A 26,897-nucleotide genomic window follows, 5' to 3' on the forward strand; every position below is an offset into this window, starting at 1 on the left:
TGTGTGTGTGTGTGTGTGTGTATATATGTGTGTGTGTATATATATATATATATATATATATATATATGTATGTATATATACACACACACATACACATATATATATAGACAAAAGTGAGGTATATATGCTCCTCGCAGATAAATGTATATCGCGTAATGATCATATATAGACATAAGTGAACTATACCTGCTGTTTGCGGGAAAATATACATCACGTTCTGATCATATATATACATAAGTGAACTATACATCCTTCTTGCGGGTAAATATACATCATATACTGATCATATATAGACGTGAGTGAACTATACATGCTGCTTACAAGTAAATATATCACGTAATGATCATATATTTAGACAAGAGTGAACTATACCAGCTGCTCTTAGGTAAATGTATTAAGATCATATATATATATAAAAAAAGTGAACTATATATGCTGCTCGCCGGTAAATATATATTACATAAATTTTATGTATATGGACAAGAGTGAACTATACATACTGCTATATACATCACATAGTGATCATCATGTATAGACATAAGTGAGCTATACATGCTGCTCGCGGGTAAATAAATGTCTCATACTGGTCATATATAAACACAAGTGACAAATATAAGCTTCTAGCGAGATAAATATGTCATATACTAATCATATATATATATATATAGACATAAGTGAGCTATACATGCTGCTTGCGGGTAAATAAATGTCATATACTGATCATATATAGACACGAGTGAACTATATATGCTGCTCGCGAGATATATGTCATATACTGATCATATATAGACATGAATGAACTTAATATGCTGCTGGCGGGTAAATATACATCATATACTGATTATATATAGACATGAGTGAACTATATGCTGCTGCCAGGTAAATATACATCATATACTGATCATATATAGACATGATTGAACTACAGTATTTATGCTGCTCACGAGTAATTATACATCATATACTTATCATATATAGACTTGAGTGAACTATATGCTGCTGCCAGGTAAATATACATCATATACTGATCATATATAGACATAAGTAAACTATATACAGTATGCTGCTGCCGGGTAAATATACATCATATACTGATCATGTATAGACATGAATGAACTATATATGCTGCTGCCAGGTAAATATAAATCATATACTGATCATATATAGACATGAGTAAACTATATATGCTGCTAGCGGGTAAATATACACCATAAACTGACCATATATAGACATGAGTAAACTATATATGCTGCTGGCGGGTAAATATGCACCATATACTGATCATATATAGACATGAGTGAACTATATATGCTGCTCACGAGTAATTATACATCATATACTGATCACATATAGACATGAGTAAACTACATATGCTGCTGCCGGGTAAATATACATCATATACTGATCATATATAGACATTAATGAACCATATATGCTGCTGGCGGGTAAATATACATCATATACTGATCATATATAGAAATGAATTAACTATATATGCTTCTCACGAGTAAATATACATCATATACTGATCATATATAGACATGAGTGAAATATATATGCTGCTCACGAGTAAATATACACTATATACTGATCATATATAGACATGAGTAACTATATATGCTGCTGCCAGGTAAATATACATCATATACTAATCATATATAGACATGAGTAAACTATATATGCTGCTGCCCGGTAAATATACATAGTATACTGATCATATATAGACATGAGTGAACTATATATGCTGCTCACGAGAAAATATACATCATATACTAATCATATATAGACATGAGTGAAATATATATGCTGCTGGCGGGTAAATATACATCATATACTAATCATATATAGACATGAGTGAAATATATATGCTGCTGGCGGGTAAATATACATTATATACTAATCATATATAGACATAAGTGAACTATAGGGACAACAGATGAAAAATAACCCTCTGGCTAATTCTGGTACAAATGCAGAAATGCTAATTAATGTACACTGTCCCTGCCAAATAAACAAATAAATAAATAAAGATATGCTGCTGGCGGGTAAATATACATCCTATACTGATCATATATAGACATGAGTGAACTATATATGCCACTCGCGTGTAAATAAATGGCATATACTGGTCATGTATAGACAAGAGTGAATTATACAAACTGCTCGGGGGTAAATATATATCACATACTGATCATATACAAAGACATGAGTCTACTATATATATTGTTCGCGGGTAAATATATATAATATATATCATATATTATATTGTTTCTGCTTCATCTCTCATCAGTTGCTCTGACCAATCTGGATGACGCTGAAAACGCCCGCAGGTCTTATGAACAGGCAGTTCAGATAGATGAGTATGTTCTTCAAACAATGCTAAATCTTGACCGGTTATTGGCTAGTTGAGTTAACCGAGTGGTTTCTGTCTGGTAGATCAAGCCCGCTGGTGAACCTGAACTTTGCAGTGTTCCTGTATAACCAGGGAGATAAGAAAGCCGCCCTGCTGCAGTACCAGGAGATGGAAAGGAAAGTCAACACTCAGCTGGAGAACAGCAGCAACACTGAGTTTGACCCTGAGGTATGTCTTTATGTTTCAGTCGAGATTACGTCAAATTTCCAATTCAACATGTATATTTCAAAGCACTTATTGTGACCTGTAAATGTATTTGTTCACACAGCTGGTTGAAATGGCTCAGAAGCTGGGCGGTGCTTTACAAGCGGGCGAAAACCTGTACTGGAGCAAACCAGGCAAAGACGGCAAAACCAGCCAGCGCAGCTCCTCCAGCAAACCCAGCGGCTCACAGCAGCCCCTGGGCACCAACCAGGCTCTGGGTCAGGCCATGTCTTCAGCCGCAGGATTCAGCAAGAGCATGCAGATCAGCGCAGGTGCACAAGCAGATCCCTCCAGTTCACAGAAACTGAAATTCATAACCTATGAAACAGTGTCCCCATATACAGCGGGGGAAATAAGTATTGAACGCATGTTCATGTTTTTTCCTTGGAATAATATTTCTAAAGGAGCTGATCCCTAGTAGCAAAGAATTCTGGCCCAGATTTGGCATTAAGCTGGGACAGCAGGCATTCATCCGGCACTGGCATACAGCATGTGGGCCAACCATGGCCTGGGTTTGGCAGAGGTGGCACCGTCTATAATGCGACACACAAGATTTGGGCCAGATGTAAAACGTAGTATTTGGCCCAGATTTAAAAAATTGATTGTGGGCCACGTGAGTTTGGCCAGTCTTGACCCACATTTAAAATACATTAAAATAATTTTTGATTAAATAAATCAATTCTACCAATCAGGTCACTGAGAAAAAAACAAGGCCCATAGTGTGCCTAAAGCGCAATGCTTCATGGGTTTATCAATTTCATTGCAATCGTGACACACCAACCTTACTGGCCCAGTTCAGGCCCAGTTATGAGTTATTAACTTGGCTGAGACTCGGCCCAGATATGGTCTGTGTTTGGCCCTTGTCTAGAAGCCAGATTTGGTCCAGTCATGTACCGTAATTCACTGCGGCATGTGGGCCAAGCAAAACCTGATTGTGTGGGCCAGAGCTGGGCCAGAGAAATTTTGCTCTGTGGGATGACATGGGATTAAAGCAGATTTTGGTAAAAACCCAAACAATACATACATAAAAATAAAGCAAAACAAGAAAGTGTGAAGAAGTATTGTGTAAGAACAATGAAATGACAGAAGGAGAAAGCATTGAACTACTGAAACGTATTTAATACTTTATATTAAAGGCTTTTTTGGTGCTGCCGCTTAAAGTCGGCTCACATATGGAGAATGAAGTCTCATGCATTGCTCAGGTGGGAGTTTCTCACAGACTTCAACAGAGTGTCAAAATCTTGATGCTTCTGTGGGTCTCTCCTATCAAATCTGAGCTTTATTTTGTATTCTCTATTGGATTCGGGTCAGGTGATTGTCTGGGCCATTCCACAGCTTGCTTTTCTTTCTCTGAGAGCATCTGAGAGCTTCCTTGTCTGTGTTTTGATCATTTTCTTGCTGAAATGGTTCCATCTTCATCCTCCTGCTCATGTAGATGTTGGACTGAAGCAGCTGATGTTCATTTACACTGAGGAAGGGAAGAAGGTTGATGAAGAACCACTGAGAGATTTTAGCTGCTGTCTGGGCTTTCCCTGCCGAACTACACCTCCCTTCCTTCATGTGTTCAATACTTTTTCCCTGCGTCATTTCATTTTATTACACAGAACTTCATCTGTAAACCAATTAGATTTGTTTTTTCTTTGCATATATGCACTTCTTCGGTTGTTGCCAACATTTCAAGTCAGCGGCACTTTTAGAAATATGTTTTCTGAGAAAAATACTGACGTGTTCGTTACTTATTTTTCCTGCTGTATATAGTCAAACCGTTTATTTTTTATGATTTCCAGTTATCACATATGGATGTATAGAGGTGATTTTGATCATATGTTCACTGGAGATGCAGGTTGTTCTTATTATGTAAAGCAAAAAGAAATATTAAGTTACAATGATAATAAATTTAAATTAAGGTTGAGTGTTCAATTAATGGAGGTTTTGACTGTAGATCATACAGCCCAGGCCTAGTTAAACGTGTTTTTATATTCTAAATAATATGCTAAATGTCTGTGTGTTTCTCCAGAGGCGGATGTGAGCAGAGCGCCATCTCCTCCTGCTGGAGACCCGGAGGATGAGGATGAGGTGGAGGATGCAGCCGGACCAGCCAAACCCAAAGACAAGAAGGGCAGAGCTAAACCTGTGGCTGAATAGAGCACAGATTACAAAAGGCCAAGGTGTTGTCTATAACTTATGAATGTACAGAGTTGATGCTCAGCGCAGGTTACAATCACTGATCTTTAGATGCTTGAATGATGTCAAAGGGTCAGTTCACCAAAAAAAGATCCCTTTAATCATCAAAACTTATTTGAGTTCTTCTGTTGAACACAAAAGATGTTTTGAAGAATGCTGGTACAGTATGTAGCACGCATTTACTTTTATAGTAATTTCTATTTAAGTCAATTGCAATCAACATTTTTCAAAGTATCTTCTTTTGCGTTCAACAGAAGAAAGAAACTCGTAAAGGTTTAAAACCACATGAGGGAGAGTAAATGATGAGGTGATTTTCATTGTTGGGTGAACTGTCCCTTTAATGTAGATACATGTAGTTGTGTTGCATTTGAACACTTTGTATGACACTATACAATAAGGTTACATTAGCTAACATTGAACTAAAACTGTAATTCAACTTGTTCCAAACCTGTTTCTATTTATTCTGTTGAGCACAAATGAAGATATTTACAACAATGTGGAAAACGGGCAGCAATTAACATCCCTGGTGATTTGTTTTTCTATTGACTTCACTATGGAAGTGAATGGCTACCAGTTTCCAACATTCTTCAGAATATCTTCTGTGTTTAGTGGAAAAAAGAAACTCATACAGGTTTGGATCCACTTGAGGGAGAGTAAATATGTACATTTTTATTTTGAGTGAACTATTCCTTTAATCTTAATAAATGTTAATTCCAACATTTACTAAGATACTGCTGAAACTAATGTTTGTAATAATAGTATTTATAGATTTATAGCTTGGTTCTGCCTCAGAAAAAGTTAATTTGACCTTATTTATTATACAGTTAAGAACCACTGAGAAAACATAGAGGAAAATGTCAGAACTGTGATATATATATATATATATATATATATATATATATATATATATATATATATATATATATATATATATATATATATATATATATATATATATACAGTTGAAGTCAGAATTATTAGCCCCCCTGAATTATTAGCGCCCCTGTTTATTTTTTTTCCCCAATTTCTGTTTAATGGATGAAAGATTGTTTCAGCACATTTCTAATCATAATAGGTTTAAAAACTTCTTTCTAATAACTGATTTATTTTATCTTTGCCATGATGACAGTAAATAATATTTGACTAGATATTTTTTAAGACACTTCTATACAGCTTAAAGTGACATTTAAAGGCTTAACTAGGTTAATAAGGTGAACTAGGCAGGTTATTGTATAACGATGGTTTGTTCTTTAGATTAAAGGAAAAAAATTAGCTTAAAGGGGCTAATAATTTTGTCCCAAAAATGGTGTTTAAAAAAATTAATAACTGCTTTTAATCTAGCCAAAATAAAACAAATAAGACTTTCTCCAGAAGACAAAATGTTATCAGACATACTGTAAAAATTTCCTTGCTCTGTTAAACATCATTTGGGAAATATTTTAAAAATAAAATAAAATCAAAGGGGGGCTAATAATTCTGACTTCAACTGTATGTATGTGTATATGTATATATATTATTTATATATATATATATATATATATATATATATATATATATATATATATATATATATATATATATATATATATATATATATATATATATATATATATATATATATATATATATATAATGAAGTCAGAATTGTAAATACACAACAGTGAGTAATAATGTTGCAAGTGACTATATTTTGTATATTGTATTATTATATACACAAATATATTATTGTAAAGCATCCTGTAGATATTAATTTAAAAGATCTGTGAGAAGTGTACTCAAACAAATCTTAATTTTAATATAATATGTAAATATACACTAACCTGACCAAATCTTGTCGTGGATCTCAGTTATTAGAACAACAAATAATAACTTGCCTTCTAGTTGATCATTTGGAAAAGTGGCAGAAGGTGGATTTTTCTGCTGAATCATCTGTTGAGCTGCATCCCAATCATCACACATAATGCAGAAGACCTACTGGAACCCACATGGAGCCAAGATTCTGACAGACATCAGTCAAGTTTGGTGAAGGAAAAATCATGGTTTGGGGTTACATTCAGTATGGGGGTGTGCGAGAGATCTGCAGAGTGGATGATCAACATCAACAGCCTGAGGTATCAAGACATTTGTGCTGCCCATTACATTACAAACCACAGGAGAGGGACAATTCTCCAGCAGGATAGCGCTCCTTCTCATACTTCAGCCTCCACATCAAAGCTCCTGAAAGAAAAAGAAGGTCAAGGTGCTCCAGGATTGGCCAGCCCAGTCACCAGACATGAACATTATTGAGCATATCTGGGGTAAGACAGAGGAGGAGGCATTGAAGATGAATCTTGATGAACTCTGGGAGTCCTGCAAGAACACTTTCTTTGCCATTCCAGATGACTTTATTAGTCAGTGATGTGAGTCATGTCAGAGATGTATGGATGCAGTCCTCCAAGCTCATGATGGAGTCAGACACAATATTCATTCTGCCTCCACTGCAGCAGGACTTTATATTCTATACTGGACATTATTTCTGTTCAGTGACAAGACTTTAGTCTAAGCAAAGTCAGAACTTACTGTCCTGATTAAATCATTCAATGTCAAGGCATGATCATATTTTATTATGGTAAAATAAATGTAATCTAGAGGCCTTTACCTTTCATATAAGCCACTTCTCATACCAAATGATCAACTAGAAGTCAAGTTATTATTATAAGTTATATATATATATATATATATATATATATATATATATATATACAATAATATGAATCTGAACAAAATCTGACTTAAACGTGTTGTGAAAGAGCCAATAAACACAAAAACTGATGAATAAAGTTGCAATTCTATAAAAAATGTAAAATTATAAACTCAAAATAATGTGAGAAATTAATAAACCTGTAATGTGGGTGGGATGTAAATTCATTTATACAAGTCAATAAACTGGCAGCCAAATCTCGTCACAGTTATTGCTGTAATTATTTTCCTCCTGTGGCAGAAACAGACTTCCATACTAGTGAAATCTTATTGTGAAGTGTGAAAAAAACAAAACAGCACCATAATAATACAAAGAAACAGTGGTTTTATAACCGGAACAGAAGTGTTTATTTCTATAAAAATAATCCATACTCAAGTTAACAGAGCTAATATATATATAACGTTTATGATTGAAGGTCGTTTTGCCCAGTAACTCTTAAAGACTTTGTTGCATAATCACATGTGCAAACTACAACCCTAAAACAACTTACACACCCAAAAGATTTATGAACGTGAACGTTCTGGTAGTTTCTCATCCCATCTATTAACAAAAACCTTCTCAGAGTCTAAAGTTTAATATACTCCATAAGTAAAAAGAGATCCCAGTTAAGATATTCCCAATTTGAAGATGCCGTTTTCCTAGATTAAAGGTTTTAAAGTTGGTTTGAGAAACTAACAGTGTCAACAATGGAGTGTTACAAAAAAAAAAAAAAACAGTACAAAACAAGACAATGTTCAGGATCTCACCTTATTCACCAACAGACTTAGTTGTGAATTCAGTCCTGCTCCGTTTAATTCACAAACAGTTTTACGCTTTGGTTACAAAAGCTGCAAATGGGTCTGTCAAACTTTAAGGCTGATTTAAGACAAGATTAATTAGTACGTCCCATTAAAAAGATGTGTGGATGGAAATCATCGTGAGCTAGAAGAATAAATGACATCATTTGTATGTACAGATTCATCATCGCGTGTCACTTTTATAAACACCACTACATGATCAACCAGCAGCCGATGGTAACACAATGCATGTAAAATATGTACGTTTAGATTCTTATTATATACATACAATGCTGGTAAACAATCCTAAAGCTAAATTCCCACCCTTAAGAACATTTAGATTCATTTAAGACAAGAGTAATGAATGATACTTATTGTATACATGGCGTTATGTGTGCTGAATAACGGCCACAATACCATCAGGTAAGCTGGTGGTTTAAACTAGCCACTATAAATGTGGGTTATAAATAGTTGACCCCGCCCAAAAAATAAAAAGATCCCATGATTGACTCATCCTTAAGCCTTCCTATTTGTATTCTGTGTTCAATCAATTATCATACTCTGATTATGTTATAATGGCAGTGAATGGTGCCCGAGTTTTTGAAGCTCCACAAACTGCATTAACACTGAGTGAATGAATGAAGAATATGCATATTTGAAACTTTATAGGCATTCATTAACCCACTGGATTACTTTTATGATGGGTAAATGTGTTTTTTTGTTGCTTCAAAATCTCGAGCACCATCCACCGCCATTACAAAGCTGTGAAAAGCCACATTATTACTACCATTTAAAGTGGCAGTTCACCTGAAAATGAAAATGATGTCATTATTTACTCACCCTTTACTTGTTTAGGATCTACTTGAGTTTGAACACAAAAGAAGATATTTTGAAGAATGTTGGTTGCTGGCATCCATTGACTTCCATAGTATTTTTTTAGTACTATGGATGTTTATGGGCAAGCAGCATTCTTCAAAATATGTTAATGTGTGTGTGTGTGTGTTCAACAGAAGAAACGTATAAATGTTTAAAACACACATAAGAGAGAATAAATGAAGTAATTTTCTTTTCTGGGTGAACTATCTCCCTTTAAAACAACTCAAACGGTGTATATTCAGAGAGGCTTAAGGGGGAATAAATTATGGATGTTTCTTTTTATTTGAGTGAACTACTCTTAATTATTACTACTTAATTTCATAAGTGTAAGAGATCTTATTACTTGACACAGATAAAAACAAAAATCACTGCTGGAAAAAGTTCTGCTAATTATTAACATTCACATACCCAAAAAAAGGAGTGTTCGATGGAAATTCAAGGTGTTTAAGACTGCGCTGGTTTTCTGCACCTGCTAACCAGAGCATGAGCTCCTGTCATAACTAAAATGGGTCACACATTACTATAAGGTTGCTTTAGGTAATGTATTTACTAACATGAACTAATAATGGGGCGGCTCAGTGGTTAGCAAGAAGGTCATTGGTTCGAGTCCTGCCCAAAAAAGGCTGGTTGGCTGGTTTTAGAGGGGTTTTGGCCATTTCCAGGCTGTTTCCAGTCAATTCCAGCCTGGTCAGGCTGGAAAATGACCAGCTAAATCCAGCTAAAACCAGCTTGACCAGCCTGGTTTAAGCTGGACATAGCTGGTTTTGGCTGGGCTCCCAGCCTGGCTAGGCTGGCTTTAGCTGGTCATCTCCCAGCCAGACCAGCTAAGACCAGGCTGGAATTGACTGGAAACCAGCCTGGAAATGGCCAAAACCCCTCTAAAACCAGCCTGGTCGGCCAGCTAAAACCAGCCAACCAGCCTAGGCTTGTTTAAGCTGTTTTTTTCAGTAGGGAAGAGCTTGATTAGCTGGTTCAGGTGTGTTTAATTGAGGTTGGAACTAAAATATCCAGGACACCGGCCCTCGAGAACCAAGTTTGGTGATCCCTGCACTAGAAGCACCTGACCGTTGTTAACGTGATGAAGGCAGATCCCTGCTGAAACGCGTAGGTTTTTTAAGATTTAGCCATGTGAATATTACATTTTTAAATTTTCCACACTTTACGAGTGCCTTGGACTGATTTCTGTGAGTGTAATAAATGTATTAGTCATCGTTAGTAAATCAATTAACAAATACAACCTTATAGTAAAAGAAATTACCAAAATAAAAACTGCAATAAACAAATGGAGTGTATAATGACAGAGTTTGATTTGTGGTAAATAATATGGTAACACTTTATTTTGATGGTCCAATTGAGTATTAGTAGACTGTCTGCTTAATATCTGCTCCTTCAACAGACATTTAACTGACTATAAGAAACTGCGAGTACGTCAACTTTCACGAACACTAACAGTCTACTTATAATCCAATGAGAAAAGTTAGCATGTAGATGCAGTGTACCTTAAATTCATCAAAATAAAGTGTGACCAATATTAATAATAATAATAAACATAAAACTAATAGCGGAGGCTGGCTCATGTCATTCAGTGCAGAGTTTCTCAATATAATCTCAGAGGAAAAACAATAATAATCTCCAAATAGAGAATAACAGTGCACACTCCATCTCCACAACAAACATCCTCTCTCTCTCTCTCTCTCTCTCTCTTCCCATCATTAGAGTAAAAAAAAAAAAAGATAAAATAAGACCGGCGTGTCTCTAAACCTCAGACGTGAGCTCTGAAAACACGAGTCCCTCGGCTGAAATAGCGTCGCCCAATCCCACAGTCCTCAGCGGCTGTTTGCAGACCAGCACGGGTGTGAGATGGAAAGAAACGTTTCCTCTCCGCCACACGGTCACCGGTCGGGACGGCTCCACTTTTAGACTCTCTCTCGGCTCCGAGAAGGAGCTGTGGAAGTTTAACGGTGCCTTAAGAAGCACTTTTGAGATATCGATGGTTTGCAAACCGCACGCTTGACTGCTAGCCACACGCGCGCCCGCTGCCACCGCCGCCGCCTGGTTCCCCCAGTGCCCGTCCACCGTAGCCAGGATGTGGTATGCTAGTGTGTGGAAGTGGATGCGGGTGAGGTCGGCTTCTGATTGTGCGTCCGCCCGGCCGTGTTGCTCTAGGACCCAGAGGAGGATGTCTGTGACTCGGCCCACGTCTGGTACGCCGTCCCATGAAGTGAGGTCGGAGTGAGGGCCTCCTCCTGATTGGGTCAGGAATAAAAGCTCCTGCTCGTTCAGACCGATGGAGTTCACGATGGGCATGACCTGCTAACAGAAGAGCGTGGAGAAAGCTGAACGATGTAGATTAGTTCATAATATAATACAAGGTTTCCTTTAAATATTCAATAATAGGTTTATAGATGACTTTTGTGGTGGATAAATGTGGTTTTGTATGTTCTAAATCTCGAGCACCATTTACAGCTATTGAAAAGCTGCAATGAGTATTTTTTTAAAGGGACAGTTCACCCAAAAACTCTGCTATCGTTGTTAAAACCACATGAGGGAGAGTAGATGATGTGGTCATTTTCATTTTTGGGTGAACTATCCCTTTACTACAACTCATATATTGAGTTCATAATGGACATGACCTGCTAAAAAAAAGAGCACAGAGAAAGCTGAACCATGTAGATGAGTTCAAAATATAATATCAGGCTTTCTTTAAACATCCATAAGCTTCCTGTGTGATATTTAATGACTTTTATGATGAATAAATGTGGTTTTTGTAGCTTCTGAAACTCGAGCACCATTCACTGCCATTAAAAAAAGCTGCAACAAGTATTATTTAAAGGGACAGTTCACCCAAAAACTGCTATCGTTGTTTAAACCACATGAAGAAAAGTAGATGATGAGGTAATGTTAATTTTTGAGTGAACTATCCCTTTACTACAACTCAAATTGTGAGTTCAGGATGGGCGTGACTTGCTAACAGAAGAGCGCGGAGAAAGCTAAACCATGTAGATTAGTTCATAATATAATACAAGGTTTCCTTTAAATATTCAATAACACACTGGAGGTTTATGGATGACTTTTGTGGTGGATAAATGTGGTTTTGTATGTTCTAAATCTCGAGCACCATTCACTGCTATTGCAAAGCTGCAATGAGTATTTTTTTAAAGGGACAGTTCACCCAAAAACTCTGCTATCGTTGTTAAAACCACATGAGGGAGAGTAGATGATGTGGTCATGTTCATTTTTGGGTGAACTATCCCTTTACTACAACTCATATATTGAGTTCATAATGGACATGACCTGCTAAAAAAAAGAGCACAGAGAAAGCTGAACCATGTAGATGAGTTCAAAATATAATACCAGGCTTTCTTTAAACATCCATAAGCCTCCTGTGTGATATTTAATGACTTTTATGATGAATAAATGTGGTTTTTGTAGCTTCTAAAACTCGAGCACCATTCACTGCCATTAAAAAAAGTTGCAACAAGTATTATTTAAAGGGACAGTTCACCCAAAAACTGCTATCCTTGTTTAAACCACATGAAGAAAAGTAGATGATGTGGTAATGTTAATTTTTGAGTGAACTATACCTTTACTACAACTCAAATTGTGAGTTCATGACCTGCTAACAGAAGAGCGCAGAGAAAGCTGAACCATGTAGATTACAGAGCTCAAAATATAACATTGTGTTTTCCTCAAACATTCATTAACCCACTGGAGTTGTGTGGGTTCATTTTGTGATGGATAAATGTGTTTTTTGTAGCTTCAAAAACTCGAGCACCATTCACTGCCATTGCAAAGCTGCAACAAATATTATTTAAAGGGACAGGTGAGCCAAAAATGAAAGTTTTGCACTCTTCACATTTTTAGAACCTGCTAAATTATCTGCTAAACGCAAAAGGAGATATTTGGCAGCCATTGACCTCCACAGTAATTTCCTTTTTTCTACTATAGAAGTCATAGAACTTTTGTGTTTTCTTTAAGCATTCATTTACCCACTGGAGTCAAGTTGATGACTTTTATGATGTATGAATGTGGTTTTTGTAGCTTCTAAAACTCGAGCACCATTCACTGCCATTAGAAAGCTGCAACCAATATTATTTAAAGATATAGTTCACCCAAAACTAAAAATTCTGCCATCGTTTTCACATTCTTGACTCGTTTAAAACCACATGAGGGAAAGTAGATAAAAATTTTTCATTTTTGAGTGAACTATCCCTTTACTACAACTCGTATTGTGAGTTCAGGATAGACAAGACCTGCTAACAGTAGAGCACAGAGAAAGCTGAACCGTGTAGATTACAGAGCTCAAAATATAATTCGTCTTCGCTTAAACTTTTATTAATCAACTGGCGTCATATGGATGACTTTTATGATGGATAAATGTAGCTTTTGTAGCTTCTAAAACTCGAGCACCATTCACTGCCATTAGAAAGCTGCAACCAATATTATTTAAAGATATAAGCTGCGTCCCAAATCGCATACTTATGCACTATTCTACGCCATTTTGTAGTATAAATAGTGTAAGTAGTGTGTTCACACTGAAAACTCTAAAAATAAGAAGTGCACTTTAATTACCCGGATGATGCACTCATTCAGCCGCTAAAATAAAGTGTGGAATGATGGACACTTCACGCACTCAACGACCGCAGGTTTGCTTACGTAGCGGAAGGGGCGGAGCTATCGGACGCACATGTTGGATAACTTTATTTATTTTGGATGGTGAAAGCAAAATTCTCCTACGAGAGTGATTATAGCGCCTCCCGATGGTGAATGCGGCAATACTCACGGCAGGTATTATTTGATAATTCGGTCGTTTATTTCACTGATTTGGCGACCGTCAAACGTCATCAGGGAAACAGTTTGAATTTCTGCTTAGTAAAAAAACATTAGTGTGCCATTTGGGACAACACTACATACATATACTATCCTGTTGAGTGTGTAAGTGCATAGTGCATGAGTGCATAGTGTATAGTGTGCCATTTGGGACGCAGCTATAGTTCACCCAAAACTAAAAATTCTGCCATCGTTTTCACATTCTTGACTCGTTTAAAACCGCATGAGGGAAAGTAGATGGTGAGGTCATTTTTATTTTGGGGTAAACAATCCCTTTACTACAACTCAAATTGTGAGGATGGACATGACCTGCTAACTGAAGAGCACAGATAAAGCTGAACCATGTAGATGAGCTCGCAATATAATATTGTGTGCAATATAATAAATGTGGGTTTGGTAGCTTCAAAAACTCGAGCACCATTCACTGCCATTGCAAAGCTCCAATGAAGATTATTAAAAGGGAGTTCACCCAAAAATGAAAATTCTGCCATTGTTTTTTTACTCTAAACTTGCTTTAAAAATGTAGGAATTTCCTTTTTCTGTTAAACGCGTAAGAAGATATTTGGAATATTCTGGCAGCCATTTGACTTTCATAGTAATTTCTTTTTCACCAAAGAACGGTGCGTTCGACAGAAGAAAGAAACTCATAAAGGTTTAAAACCACATGAGGGAGAGTCTATCCCTTTACTACAACTCATATTGTGAGTTCAGGATGGACAAGACCTGCTAACAGTAGAGCACAGAGAAAGCTGAACCGTGTAGATGAGCTCAAAAATATAATTCGTCTTCGCTTAAACCTTTATTAACCAACTGGCGTCATATGGATGACTTTTATGATGGATAAATGTAGCTTTTGTAGCTTCTAAAACTCGAGCACCATTCACTGCCATTTAGTGCTGTCAAAAGTATCGAATTCGATACTAATTGGTACTGAAATCCCCACTAAGATTTAAGTGCGGTCCTAAACACCGCTGACTGCCCATCGTGTTCACATGCTCAACAGAAATGACTGTGATTGGCCGTGAAGGTCATCAGTAAAGGCCTTACTCCACCATGCAAATCGTAACCCCCCTGAACATCGGCCTTCATTAAACACATTTACCTCCTGCAGGATTCGGTTCATGTAGTCTCTGTCCGTCATACTGGCCAGCTCCAGGTGGATGGGCACCTCGTTCCTCACGTCTGAGATGGCCACCACAGCCTGCAGGACATCACAACACAAACAACATGAAGGACAAGTAAAAACTGGGGATGTTCCGATACCATTTTCCCCTTTCCAATTTCGATACCTGAGCTGAGGATATTGGCCGATACAGAGTACTGAACCGATACTCGAGTGTGTACCTGTAGAAACAGTTGTGTATAGTACTACTAGCCCTATATAAACTGAGCGAATTCATTGACGGTGTGCTTCAGACTTCATTCATTCATTTTCTTGTCGGCTTAGTCCCTTTTTTAATCTGGGGTCGCCACAGCGGAATGAACCGCTAACTTATCCAGGACGTTTTTTACGCAGCGGATGCCCTTCCAGCCACAACCAATCTCAGGGAAAGTGCTTCAAACTTATCCATTAATAAAACATGAACAAATACATACAGTCAAGTATTTTTATAATCTGACATTTCTATTATCAGATATTCAGCAGTAGTATTGTTCACTGTACTTTACTGAAATGAGTAGAGAAGATGATATCGGATCGGTTTATGGTTTTGAATACTCATCGAAACTCTATTGATACGTGGGAACATGCTATGAGAAGCTCAAGAGTTGTTCTGTTTCAAATAAACGTGCATTGAGTGATTTTGGTGTCAGACCTCTTTGAGTCGTTCCTCCCAGAGTTCCCGGCCCATTCCTTCCATCATATGCAGTCCGGATAGAACCACCAGATCCGGCTGGAACTCCTCCAGACTGGCCACGAACATCTCCAGCGCGCTCATTTCCCCATTGGAGACATCGTGGGAGAGAATGAAGCGATTCGCCTGAGGAGCTCGTGAAGGACCCCACTGTTCACCTGCAGGGGGCGGCAGAGAGGAGACATTTAAATGCAGGACACTACAGGCAAACATTTATTTATTTGTGTTCTTTTGAAACATGCACTGGTCTATTTCAAGAATGTGGGCTTTTTCTCTGTTTTTAGTGGAAATAAAGCACCGTGAATTCTCTGTCTATGGATTTAAATTGAAGTACAAGCACTCACCGGCCACTTTATTAGGTACACCTGTCCAACTGCTCGTTAACTCAAATTTCTAATCAGCCAATCACATGGCAGCAAGTCAATGCATTTAGGCATGTTGACATGGTCGAGACGATCTGCTGCAGTTCAAAGCGAGCATCAGAATGGGGAAGAAAGATGATTTAAGTGACTTTGATCGTGGCTTGGTTGTTGGTGCCAGACGGGCTGGTCTGAGTATTTCAGAAACTGCTGATCTACTGGGATTTTCACGCACAACCATCTCTAAGGTTTACAGAGAATGGTCTGAAAAAGAGAAAATATCCAGTGAGCGGCAGTTCTGTGGGCGCAAATGCCTTGTCGATGCCAGAGGTCAAAGGAGAATGTCCAGACTGGCTCCAGCTGACAGAAAGGCAACAGTAACTCAAATAAGCACTCGCTACAACCGAGCTCTTTAGAAGAGCATCTCTGAACACACAACACGTCCAACCTTGAGGCGGATGGGCTACAGCAGCAGAAGACCACACCGGGTGCCGCTCCTGTCAGCTAAGAACAGGAAACTGAGGCTACAATTCACACAGACTCACCAAAACTGGACAATAGAAGATTGGAGAAACGTTGCCTGCTCTGATGAGTCTCCATTTCTGCTGCCACATTCAGATGGTGGGGTCAGAATTTGGCATCCACAACATGAAAGCATGGATCCATCCTGCCTTGTATCAACGGTTTAGGCTAGTGGTGCTGGCGAAATGGTGTGGGAGATCTTCTTAGCACACTTCAAGCCCATTAGTACCCATTGAGCATGGTGTCAACGCCACAGCCTACCCGAGTATTGCTGCTGACCATGTCCATCCCTTTATGAACACAGTGTACTCATCTCCTGATGGCTACTCCCAGCAGAATATGACATAAAGCGTGAATCATCTTAGACTGGTTTCTTGAACATGACAATGAGTTCACTGTACTCAAATGGACTCCACAGTCACCAGATCTCAATCCAATAGAGCACCTTTGGGTTGTGGTGGAACGGGAGATTGGCATCATGGATGTGCAGCCGACAAATCTGCAGCAACTGCGTGATGCTATCATGTCAATATGGAGCAAAATCTCTGAGGAATATTTACAGTACCTTAATAAATCTCTGCCATGAAGGATTAAGGCAGCTCTGAAGGCAAAAGAGGTCCAACCCGGTACTAGTAAGGTGTACCTAATAAAGTGGCCGGTGAGTGTATATCTTTTAAGTTTATATTCTTATTAGTTCATTAATGTGTCCATCTGATTTTATACAGCATTTTAGTGTTATTAACTAGGTCAATGTGTGTGTGTTTTTTGTCTGCCGATTTAATGAGTGATTAAATGAGGTGTCCAAAATGCCCTCTGCAAATACCTTTACATAATTGCATTTGCAATTCTTAATGTAATCAATGTGTAGACGTAATCATTGTAATAACTCTATCTTGATCTATATACAGGTCTTGTCTTGGTCTTACTGTGAATGATTTATTACTGAATATTCACTTTTAATTGGATCATAGTAAGGACTTGCGAACATCATTTCGATTTAAGTCTCACCTGACTTGTACTCCAGGATCAGGTGGTACTCATCCGTTTCCTGCAGAGATTCTGGCGGCACCACGATCTGTTCATCCAGCATCTCGTGAAGCTTCGGCCCCACCGGACCACACAATAGGACCTGAGGGAGCACAGCAGACTTTAGAGAACTACAATCATCTGCATTTCAGGTACAGATGGTCTGCTTTCAGCCTATTAAAGAGACAGTTCACACAACAAATAACATTTACTCACTAAACACTAAAGTGGTTGCAAACCTATGAATTTCTTTAATCTGTTGAACGCAAAGGAAGATATTTTGAAGAATGTTGGAAAAAAAGCAGCCATTAGCCCCTTTCACACATACAGACCTTTCCGAACAGGTCCTTTTTGAAAATACCGGTAAATTCGTTCTGGCTATTTTCCGGAAAGAGAAGTTGTAACATTACCGGCAATTTGCCGGAATGCTGCGCTGTGTGAATGCAGAAGGAAGATTGCCGTAATAAGCGCGTGCACGTCTAGAACGTGCTGACGTGAGACGTCTGCTTTAGCCAATCACAACAGTCAGACGCATTTATGTCCGCGCGGTTTGTGAGGATAAAAGCCTTTGAATATTTTTCCAGACACATTTAGCTGCTAGAAGTTAGTCAGATCACGTTTATATGTTCTTCTTAATGCCAACTGTGTAAATAATCATAGATGAGATGCTTATGATAAGCCGTTGTTTGTTTACCTTTAAGCTTTGCGTGTGCCTTTGAAACAGCCTGTGAGCGCCTGCACACGCACATATTATGAACATCTCGACATGAGAAAGTGATCCTGCGAAAGTTGTTCACAATATTGATCCTCCACAGAGTTTGTAATTTAGTCAAATGTTTACAAATACAAGCGCAGCCGTTTAAAGCTCATTTGTGGTGAATGATGTCAGAATTTACCGGTATTTTGGAATGGATGTGTGAATGCTCTTTTCCGGAAAATTTCCGTAACGTCCTCGCCTGTGTGAACAGCGCTTTTTTCAATATACCGGTAAAGTCGTTCCGGAAATTTTCCAGAAATTTACCGGTATCACTGTGTGAAAGGGGCTTTTGACTTCTGCAGTAGAGACTAAAAGTGCTTTGGCTGCTGCTTTCTAACATTCTTTAAAACATCTTCCAAACAGGAAAGAAATAAACATTTGAGTTAATGAAAAAAAGAATGTTTGGTGTAGAAATGATTTTCACTTAGTAAACGCTAAAATAAATCACAAGTAAACTGCAAGTAACACTGAAGTAAACATGAAGGTTTAATGGAGACCAAAGGGACAAAATACTCACCACTAGTTGTGGGTTAGATGCCAGCTTCTGGCCAATCAGAGCAGCGTTTCCGCCCACATAAAGCTGAAAAAAAAAAAAAAGCTTATTAAATGTAAATTAGTTTTCATTAAAATGCCCAAACTCAATTACATGTGTATTATGGAGCAAATGACTCTGTAATGTGACTCTAGAAAGCAAAATGACAACCTTTTAGATTAAGGTTGTACTCTCACTATGTACAGTTGCCTTGAACTGGGCCAAAGCACGCTTGTCCCCCCTCCCGTCTCCCCCGATGGCCCGCACTAACATCAACGATGATGAGCTGTTCTGAAGCGCTTCCGCTCAGCGCAGTGGAGATTTCTTTAGTTCTATTGTCGTTTGATATGCGGTGACACCAAGCGGCAACCTCCCGCTCTCTCTCAGAAAGCCAATACGGAAGTAACTTAAACTGCAATTCATCCGAAATTCCGCTAGTCCTGGCCGCTCCTGGCTCCAAAACAGAGCAAATTTCAATTGAGCCCACTGTTAGAATGGCCAACTCTACAGCAGAAAAAAAGGTGTTTACAGCCTGCTACAAAAAAAGATTTTGGTTAATACAGCTAATATTACCCTTCATGACAACTGTGAGGGGGGTGAATGTTTTTATAACTCATCCGTTTCGTTTATATTAAGCTATATAAAGTTTGCATAATTAAGGGCGTGGCCACTTGAGTGACAGCTAGGTCTCACTGGTCGCCGTCACGTCACCTCAGCTGAATCCTGCAGTTTAGCCACTGAACTCGGCATATTTATCGTATTTCTGTGTAGTTTTATGTGGCTTTACACAGTCAGCTGCCTTTTGGACTTGTTTCCTACAATTATTAGATGGCATGGCATGCTGAGTGCACGTTATTGTGCTCACAAACCGTTCACAAGGCCTCCGTTTCACATGTGAGTAAAGTTATATACTTATATACCATCTCTATACATGTATTCGTTTTATTTAAGATCATTTATCGTTTATATTTATATTTAGAGCTGTAATGCACTCCAGAATCTGACAGATTGAGTAGCTGTAGGCTCTAGAACAGTCATCTGAAGCGTTGTCATACAGTGTTATGCTGGATTTCATCAATAGTCTTACATTAACTAACACAGACTATATCTGAAATGTTTGGAAGCAATTCGTGTTTTCCTCCTGTTGAAAAACGTCATAAGAACAATGTTTAGTGGCTCAATGTATTACAGCAGTGTTTTTAAAAGTCTAAACACTTTATTGATATAGTGTACCACCAAGCACAAGTGGTCAGAACACAAACGAGTCGCAGGTGATGAAGTATTAAGCATTCCTCCTAAAGTAAAGTGTGTCTGAACCAGGTCCAAGCAAACTGTCAGCAGGTGTCTGTAGCTCCGCTCACTCTCCGCCTCTTTGCCCTTGTTTGGTATCCCGCCGTGGGTGTGATGACGCGCGAACAAAATGGCGACGGTTGGCCGCGCCTACTTGTAGCTTCTTTTGCGCTCTGTAGAAACCTATGGGTGACGTCACGGATACTACGTCCATATATTTTACAGTCTATGGGTGACACGCAGTCAAATATTTCGCTGAGAAGATCAGCCACTTTGACGCTCATAAACAATAAACAAGTCCTCGGGCTGCAGGAATTAGGAGGTTTGCTGAAGGTGCAGCTGTCGTGCAGTGAGGGGTTTGCATCTTTAATAAACTACAACAGTTTGCGTTCACTGAACAGTAAGAATGATTAATTAATCTTTATCAAACAGCCCCTTAAAAGTCAAGTCTCAGTTTCGGGCTTAGGTGCGTTTTGCACTCACACACAAGCGTACTGCGCCAAAGCCCAAGTAAAAAGCGTTCTGGCACATGTCTTCCAACCGGGCCAGGGCCGGCCAATTGTACCATGCCTGAGTCCCGCTTCTCAAATGATCTGGGAAACAGGCCTGGGCACGGTTCAGATAGCATACTGTGAGTACGCCCTAAATATCAAAGTAGTGTCGCCACAATACTGGAATTTCCAATTTTAATACAAGTCCTTGAAAAATATCGATCTTCGATACTGTAGGAAACTATTTCAGCTGCATTAAAAGTATGCAAAACAAGTAAAAAGGGAAAAAAATTAACTAAACCATACAATCCCATCTTATTTTCTGAGGTTTGTACTCCAGAGTTGCATTATAATGCATATTATTCATTCTGAAAACATATGATGAACACCGTGTCTTTTAATTACTGCTGATTATGCCGAGTTAAACCTGACACAGAAACTCAATTCCCCTCAGGCTGTCTCCTGCATTCACATTAAACCAGATCTCAAGGGCCAGATTCATTTACAGCAGCAGCCGAAATTAAACTTTTGTAGATCGCTTTGAATCAGACCACAAGAAGAGCAACCAAACCTGTCAGACAACCATTTATTATTATCATTTCCCCTGTAACATCAATATGTCAAATGTTGTGGCAAAATACTAGCATATCATGTGTGAGGATGGGTGTTAATGCATTTTATTTCCCTTTTTTTGCTAAAAAAATATTCATTGTACTTTTGCATTCAACATGACAAGACAATCTAAAACAAAAATTGCTTAAGGGAGATAATAATGTTAACCTTTAAATGTTTTTTAAAAAATTAAGAAAAGCTTTTATTCTAGCTGAAATAAAACAAATAAGACTTTTTCCAGAAGAAAAAATATTATAGGAAATACTGTGAAAAATTCCTGAATCTGTTCAACATCAATTGGGAAATATTTGAAAAAGAAATTCACATGAGGGCGAATAATTACGCCTTCATCTGAATAAAGAAAAAGAAAACCTGTCGGACAACATTTAGTATGCTCAGGGAGCAGCTAGTCTCAGTTCAATCACTCCCCGCTCACGCCCTGAAGGAAACCTATGTAGTAAAACCCCACTTCTACTGTCCTAAAACACTTTATCTCCCACCTGAGCGCCGGGATACTCTGCAGCGGCTCGTGCGATCCTCTGGAAAACCTCCTTATCTGAGAAGAAACGCTCTGCTGCTGCGCCCTTCCCCATGTAGTGGATGAAGGCCTCCTTCAGGTCCTCTTTGCTGTGTAGCACCTCGTGGTCTCTGCCGGAGCCTGGTTCTAGAGCGAGCGCCTGCAGCAGCCCCACGCCGGACACCACCACATCCACACAGGCGTTCACCCTGACACAAACACAGAGGCGTTATGGGAAGGGTTCTAGGACCAATAACCTGCTCGTGTCAGACCTGCTAACGTTGTGAGAGCAACTTACTGTGCAAATGCTAACTATTACTATTAAGAGCACGCAAACTATTAAGAGCACGCTACGCTGATTTCTTAACAGCAGAGTGTGCGTTAGGCTAGTTTTTAAACAGACGGCGCTCTAGGCTAGATTTTAACAGCAGACAGCATGCTAGGCTAGATTTTAACTGCAGATAACATTTTAGGCTAGTTTTTAACAGCAGATGATGCTCTATGCTAGTTTTTAACAGCAGATGGCGCTCTATGCAAGATTTTAGCAGCAGATGACGCTCCGGGCTAATTTTTAACAGCAGACGGCGCTCTAGGCTAGTTTTTAACAGCAGACTGTGCTCTAGGCTAGTTTTTAACAGCAGACTGGCTATAGGCTAGTTTTTAACAGCAGACTGTGCTCTAGGCTAGTTTTTAACAGCAGACGGTGCTCTGGGCTAGTTTTTAACAGCAGACAGCGCTCTAGCATAGTTTTTAACAGCAGATGCCACTCTAGGCTAGTTTTTTTACAGCAGACGGTGCTCTGGGCTAGTTTTTAACAGCAGATGCCACTCTAGGCTAGTTTTTAACAGCAGATGCCACTCTAGGCTAGTTTTTTTTACAGCAGACAGCGCTCTAGGCTAGTTTTTAACTGCAGATGCCACTCTAGGCTAGTTTTTTTACAGCAGACAGCGCTCTAGGCTAGTTTTTAACAGCAGACAGCGCTCTAGGCTAGTTTTTAACAGCAGATGCCACTCTAGGCTAGTTTTTTTTACAGCAGACAGCGCTTTAGGCTAGTTTTTAACAGCAGACAGCGCTCTAGGCTAGTTTTTAACTGCAGATGCCACTCTAGGCTAGTTTTTTTACAGCAGACAGCGCTCTAGGCTAGTTTTTAACAGCAGACGGTGCTCTAGGCTAGTTTTTAACAGCAGATGCCACTCTAGGCTAGTTTTTTTTACAGCAGATAGCATGCTAGGGTAGTTTTTAACTGCAGATAACATTTTAGGATAGTTTTTAACAGCAGATGGCACTCTAGGCTAGTTTTTAACAGCAGATGCCACTCTAGGCTAGTTTTTAACAGCAGATGGCACTCTAGGCCTTTTTAACAGCAAGACAGCGCTTTAGGCTAGTTTTCAACAGCAGATGGCGTTCTAGGCTAGTTTTTAACAGCAGACAGCGCTCTAGGCTAGTTTTTAACAACAGACGGCGCTCTAGGCTAGTTTTTAACAGCAGATGGCGTTCTAGGCTATTTTTTAACAGCAGACAGCGCTCTAGGCTAGTTTTTAAACGCAGACGGCGCTCTAGGCTAGTTTATAACAGCAGTCTGTGCTTTAGGCTAGTTTTTAACAGCAGACGGTGCTCTAGGCTAGTTTTTACACGCAGACGGCGCTCTAGGCTAGTTTTTAAACAGCAGACGGCGCTCTGGGCTAATTTTTAAAAGCAGACAGCGCTCTAGGCTAGTTTTTAACAGCAGACGGCGCTCTAGGCTAGTTTTTAAAAGCAGAAGGCGCTCTAGGCTAGTATTAACAGCAGACTGTGCTTTAGGCTAGTTTTTAACAGCAGACAGCGCTCTAGGCTAGTTTATAACAGCAGACGGCGCTCTAGGCTAGTTTATAACAGCAGATGGCGCTCTAGGCTAGTTTATAACAGCAGACGGCGCTCTAGGCTAGTTTATAACAGCAGACGGCGCTCTAGGCTAGTTTTTAACAGCAGATGGCGCTGTAGGCTAGTTTTTTTTTTTTTTTTTACTGCAGACGGTGCTCTAGGGTAGTTTTTAGATACCCTCTATGCTAGTTTTTACAGCAGATGGTGCTCTAGAATAGTTTTTAACACTAGAAAGACAGAGAGAGATGAACATCTTGGATGACGAGGATGTGTTGTGAGTGCCTTATCAGGGATTTTTCATTCTGCTAGTGAACTAATGACGTAATTGAAGCGTTGTGTTCTCCAAGTTGCTCACCCCACTGCAACTCTCCCCCAGCGGCGGGCCGGAGCCGTGATGAGGGTCTGCCAGGCGCGAGCGATGGCCTCCTCCAGTGTGGGTGGGCGGGGTTCTGATCCTCCACCAGCCTCCATCGGTGGCAGTGATTGGCTGACGTAGCTGAGCATGCGGGCCGGCAGCTCTGGGTCAGTGTGGTAGAGATAACCCATCCCCAGCGCCAACACCGCCACCAGCACAGCCTTCCTCCACATGACCGACACGCACTCTTACACACTCACACACACACAGAGGACCTGACAGACACACAACCAAAAGAGATACTCAGTTCAGTCACTGGCTCTCATTGGTATTTTCTGGATAACAATGGTTTATTTAGACACGTACTATGGAAACAGCTTATATAGCTTATACCATGTTTTTTTTTTGTTAGCATGCCAGTGTAGTACCACCTTTTTAGCATGTATCATGGTAATAACATGTTTTTTGTAACATAGCATGCTAATATAATATATGGGGGGCAAGTATCATGGTAATACCATGTTTTTATGTTAGCATGCAGGGTAGTACAATGTTTTTGCACATGTATAATGGTAATACCAGGTTTTTTTATAACATAGCATGGTAATACAATTTTATGGGGGCACTTATTATTGTACTTCCATGATTTTAATAACATACTATGGGAATACAACATTTTTTGGACATTTACCATGTTTATACCATTTTTTTTTGTTAGCATGCCAGTGTAGTTCAACTTTTTAAAACATGTATCATGGTAATAACATGTTTTTTATAACATAGCATGGTAATATAATATATGGGGGGCAAGTATCATGGTAATACCATGTTTTTTGTTAGCATGCAGGGTAGTACAATGTCTTTTGCACATGTATCAAGGGAATACCAAGTTTTTTATAACACAGCATGGTAATACCATTTTATGGGGGCACATATTATTGTAATACCATGTTTTTTCATTAAAAAAACATGGAGATACAACATTTTTTGGACATTTACTATGTTAATACCATGTTTTTTGTTAGCATGCCAGGGTAATATAACATTTTTGTACATGTATCATGGTAATACCATGTTTTCTATAACATACCATAGTAATAAATTTTTTTTGAGGGCATGTATAATGGTAATACCATATTTTTTTATAACTCACCATGGAAATACAACATTTTTTTGGACATTTAATATCATGTTTTTAAGAACGGCATGGTAACATGGCATTTTTTGGACATGCTCATACCATATTTTTTGGAAGTGTGTTGTTTTAAAACAATGTTTTTTGGATATATATATGAAGATAAACCAATGTTTATAGACTTGTTCCATGGTGATGCTATGTTGTTGTGTTTTTGGTTATGAATCATGGCTATACCTAATTTTTTGGATATATACCATGATTAAAATATGTTTTTGATATTCACAGTGTTAATACCATTTATTTAATTCATGCTTCAAGTACACTAGCCACCACCCAGGAAATTGATTCATTTTTAAGACATAAACTATAGTAATACCATGGTACTTTGGAAATGCAATGCTGTAGCAATAGCATGCCATTATCGACATGATACCAATGTAATTGCATGTTTTAGAAATGCTGCAGCTTTATCATGTTTCTCACGACAGTCAAACGACGTGTGTTATGACTATTATACCATGTTATCTGTGCACCGAGCATGTCACACAGGAAGTAGATTTTAGATTTATCACTGAAAAACCAGTGCAAAGCAAGTCTATTAATAACACTGCTGTAGCTATGCATGTGCACACACACATCTCTCTCTCTCTCTCTCTCCATATATAACGTATATCAGCTAAGAGAGATGTGTTTGACAGATACATAACATTCAAAGCTGATCATTAAGAAACTTAAGCCATTAATACACCAGTGGGTGGCTAGTGCTAACACATTTTCTGCACATTAAACCAACGCGACCAATTAAATCACGCATTGACCTTCATCACCTCGATCATTCGAGCTCTTAAATACGATATTTTAGCTGTAATTTACATTAATCATGAGTAACATGTTGGAGAGATATCAATGAGCTAACATAAGCTAGCCACATAGCACATCAACCATCAGTTTACACAGCAGTAAAGAGGATTAAACACTTCATCCTGATGATAATATAAAGGAAACACTCGTCTACAGATAGCAGATCACTAACCTGAAGGATGATATTTGCAGAGAGTGTGTGTATGTGGAGAAGTTGAGTTGTGTCAGTTCTCTTGCTGAAGTAAAGTCTCTCTGAAAGTGACTAGCCGATCCACTCCGTTACTGACAACCTAGTAACAGGCACGAGCTAATCGCTAATTAAACGAAACAGAAAGTTAACTCACATTACAAAAAAACAACATAACTGACTGCGTTCTAAAATGTGCGTAATTTTCAACTTTTACCGCTTTAGTTTGTTTTCAGTTTTGTTTGTTGTTGGCTTTGAGGAAATTAGACAACATTGCGGTTAAAGCGAACCCCGCTAGCCAATCAAAAGCTCCACCGAGGATCATGACGTAACCGGAACATGACGTAGAGTGGATCTGCTGATGCAAGGAAATCATCTTTGCCCGGCGCCACGTCTAAATCCTCAGAGCTCAGCAAGTTTTGAAATATTATAACACACCCTGAGTAAATAATTAAAGCACAGCAGTCAAAAGGTATATTGTGTATAAGGTATTATGTTTAATACTTTTTTTAAA

General features: G+C 38.7%; 2 protein-coding genes across 22 annotated transcripts in view; one reads left to right on the forward strand and one right to left on the reverse strand.

The window, feature by feature from the left end:
* bbs4 (Bardet-Biedl syndrome 4) overlaps window positions 1-5,528 on the forward strand; it is a 34,287-nt gene extending 28,759 nt beyond the window's left edge. The window contains 4 exon segments of the mRNA NM_001077466.3: window positions 2,291-2,360; window positions 2,437-2,581; window positions 2,682-2,889; window positions 4,635-5,528. Of these exon segments, the coding sequence (NP_001070934.3) occupies window positions 2,291-2,360; window positions 2,437-2,581; window positions 2,682-2,889; window positions 4,635-4,762 (551 nt within the window). The 3' untranslated portion in view covers window positions 4,763-5,528.
* Window positions 5,529-7,864: 2,336 nt separating this feature from the next.
* Window positions 7,865-26,481, reverse strand: adpgk (ADP dependent glucokinase). Of its 21 annotated transcripts, none has more exons than XR_015525777.1 (10): window positions 26,369-26,461; window positions 24,198-24,472; window positions 21,966-22,191; window positions 19,058-19,120; window positions 17,766-17,886; window positions 15,838-16,034; window positions 15,126-15,224; window positions 10,130-11,503; window positions 9,139-9,816; window positions 7,865-8,905 (listed from the first exon to the last, which is right to left on the reverse strand). XR_015525777.1 is itself a non-coding variant. In XM_087310856.1 (8 exons), exons 2-8 carry the CDS (start codon window positions 24,428-24,430, stop codon window positions 10,949-10,951), a joined length of 1,494 nt encoding a protein of 497 aa, XP_087166982.1. In that variant the 5' UTR covers window positions 24,431-24,472; window positions 26,369-26,461; the 3' UTR covers window positions 7,865-10,948.
* Window positions 26,482-26,897: the final 416 nt, after the last annotated feature.

Source organism: Danio rerio, chromosome 25 (assembly GCF_052040795.2).
Source record: "Danio rerio strain M-AB ecotype USA chromosome 25, GRCz13ab, whole genome shotgun sequence".
Lineage (NCBI taxonomy): Eukaryota > Metazoa > Chordata > Actinopteri > Cypriniformes > Danionidae > Danio > Danio rerio.

What these genes read in the sequence shown, in the direction of transcription:
- adpgk (XM_087310856.1), bottom strand. Translation starts at nt 24,430, where the DNA reads ATGTGGAGGAAGGCTGTGCTGGTGGCGGTGTTGGCGCTGGGGATGGGT. An exon ending in TGGGGGAGAGTTGCAGTGGG is followed by an intron (nt 22,192 to 24,197) that starts GTGAGCAACTTG and finishes TGTTTGTGTCAG; the next exon opens with GGTGAACGCCTGTGTGGATG. An exon ending in CAGAGTATCCCGGCGCTCAG is followed by an intron (nt 19,121 to 21,965) that starts GTGGGAGATAAA and finishes TTTTTTTTTCAG; the next exon opens with CTTTATGTGGGCGGAAACGC.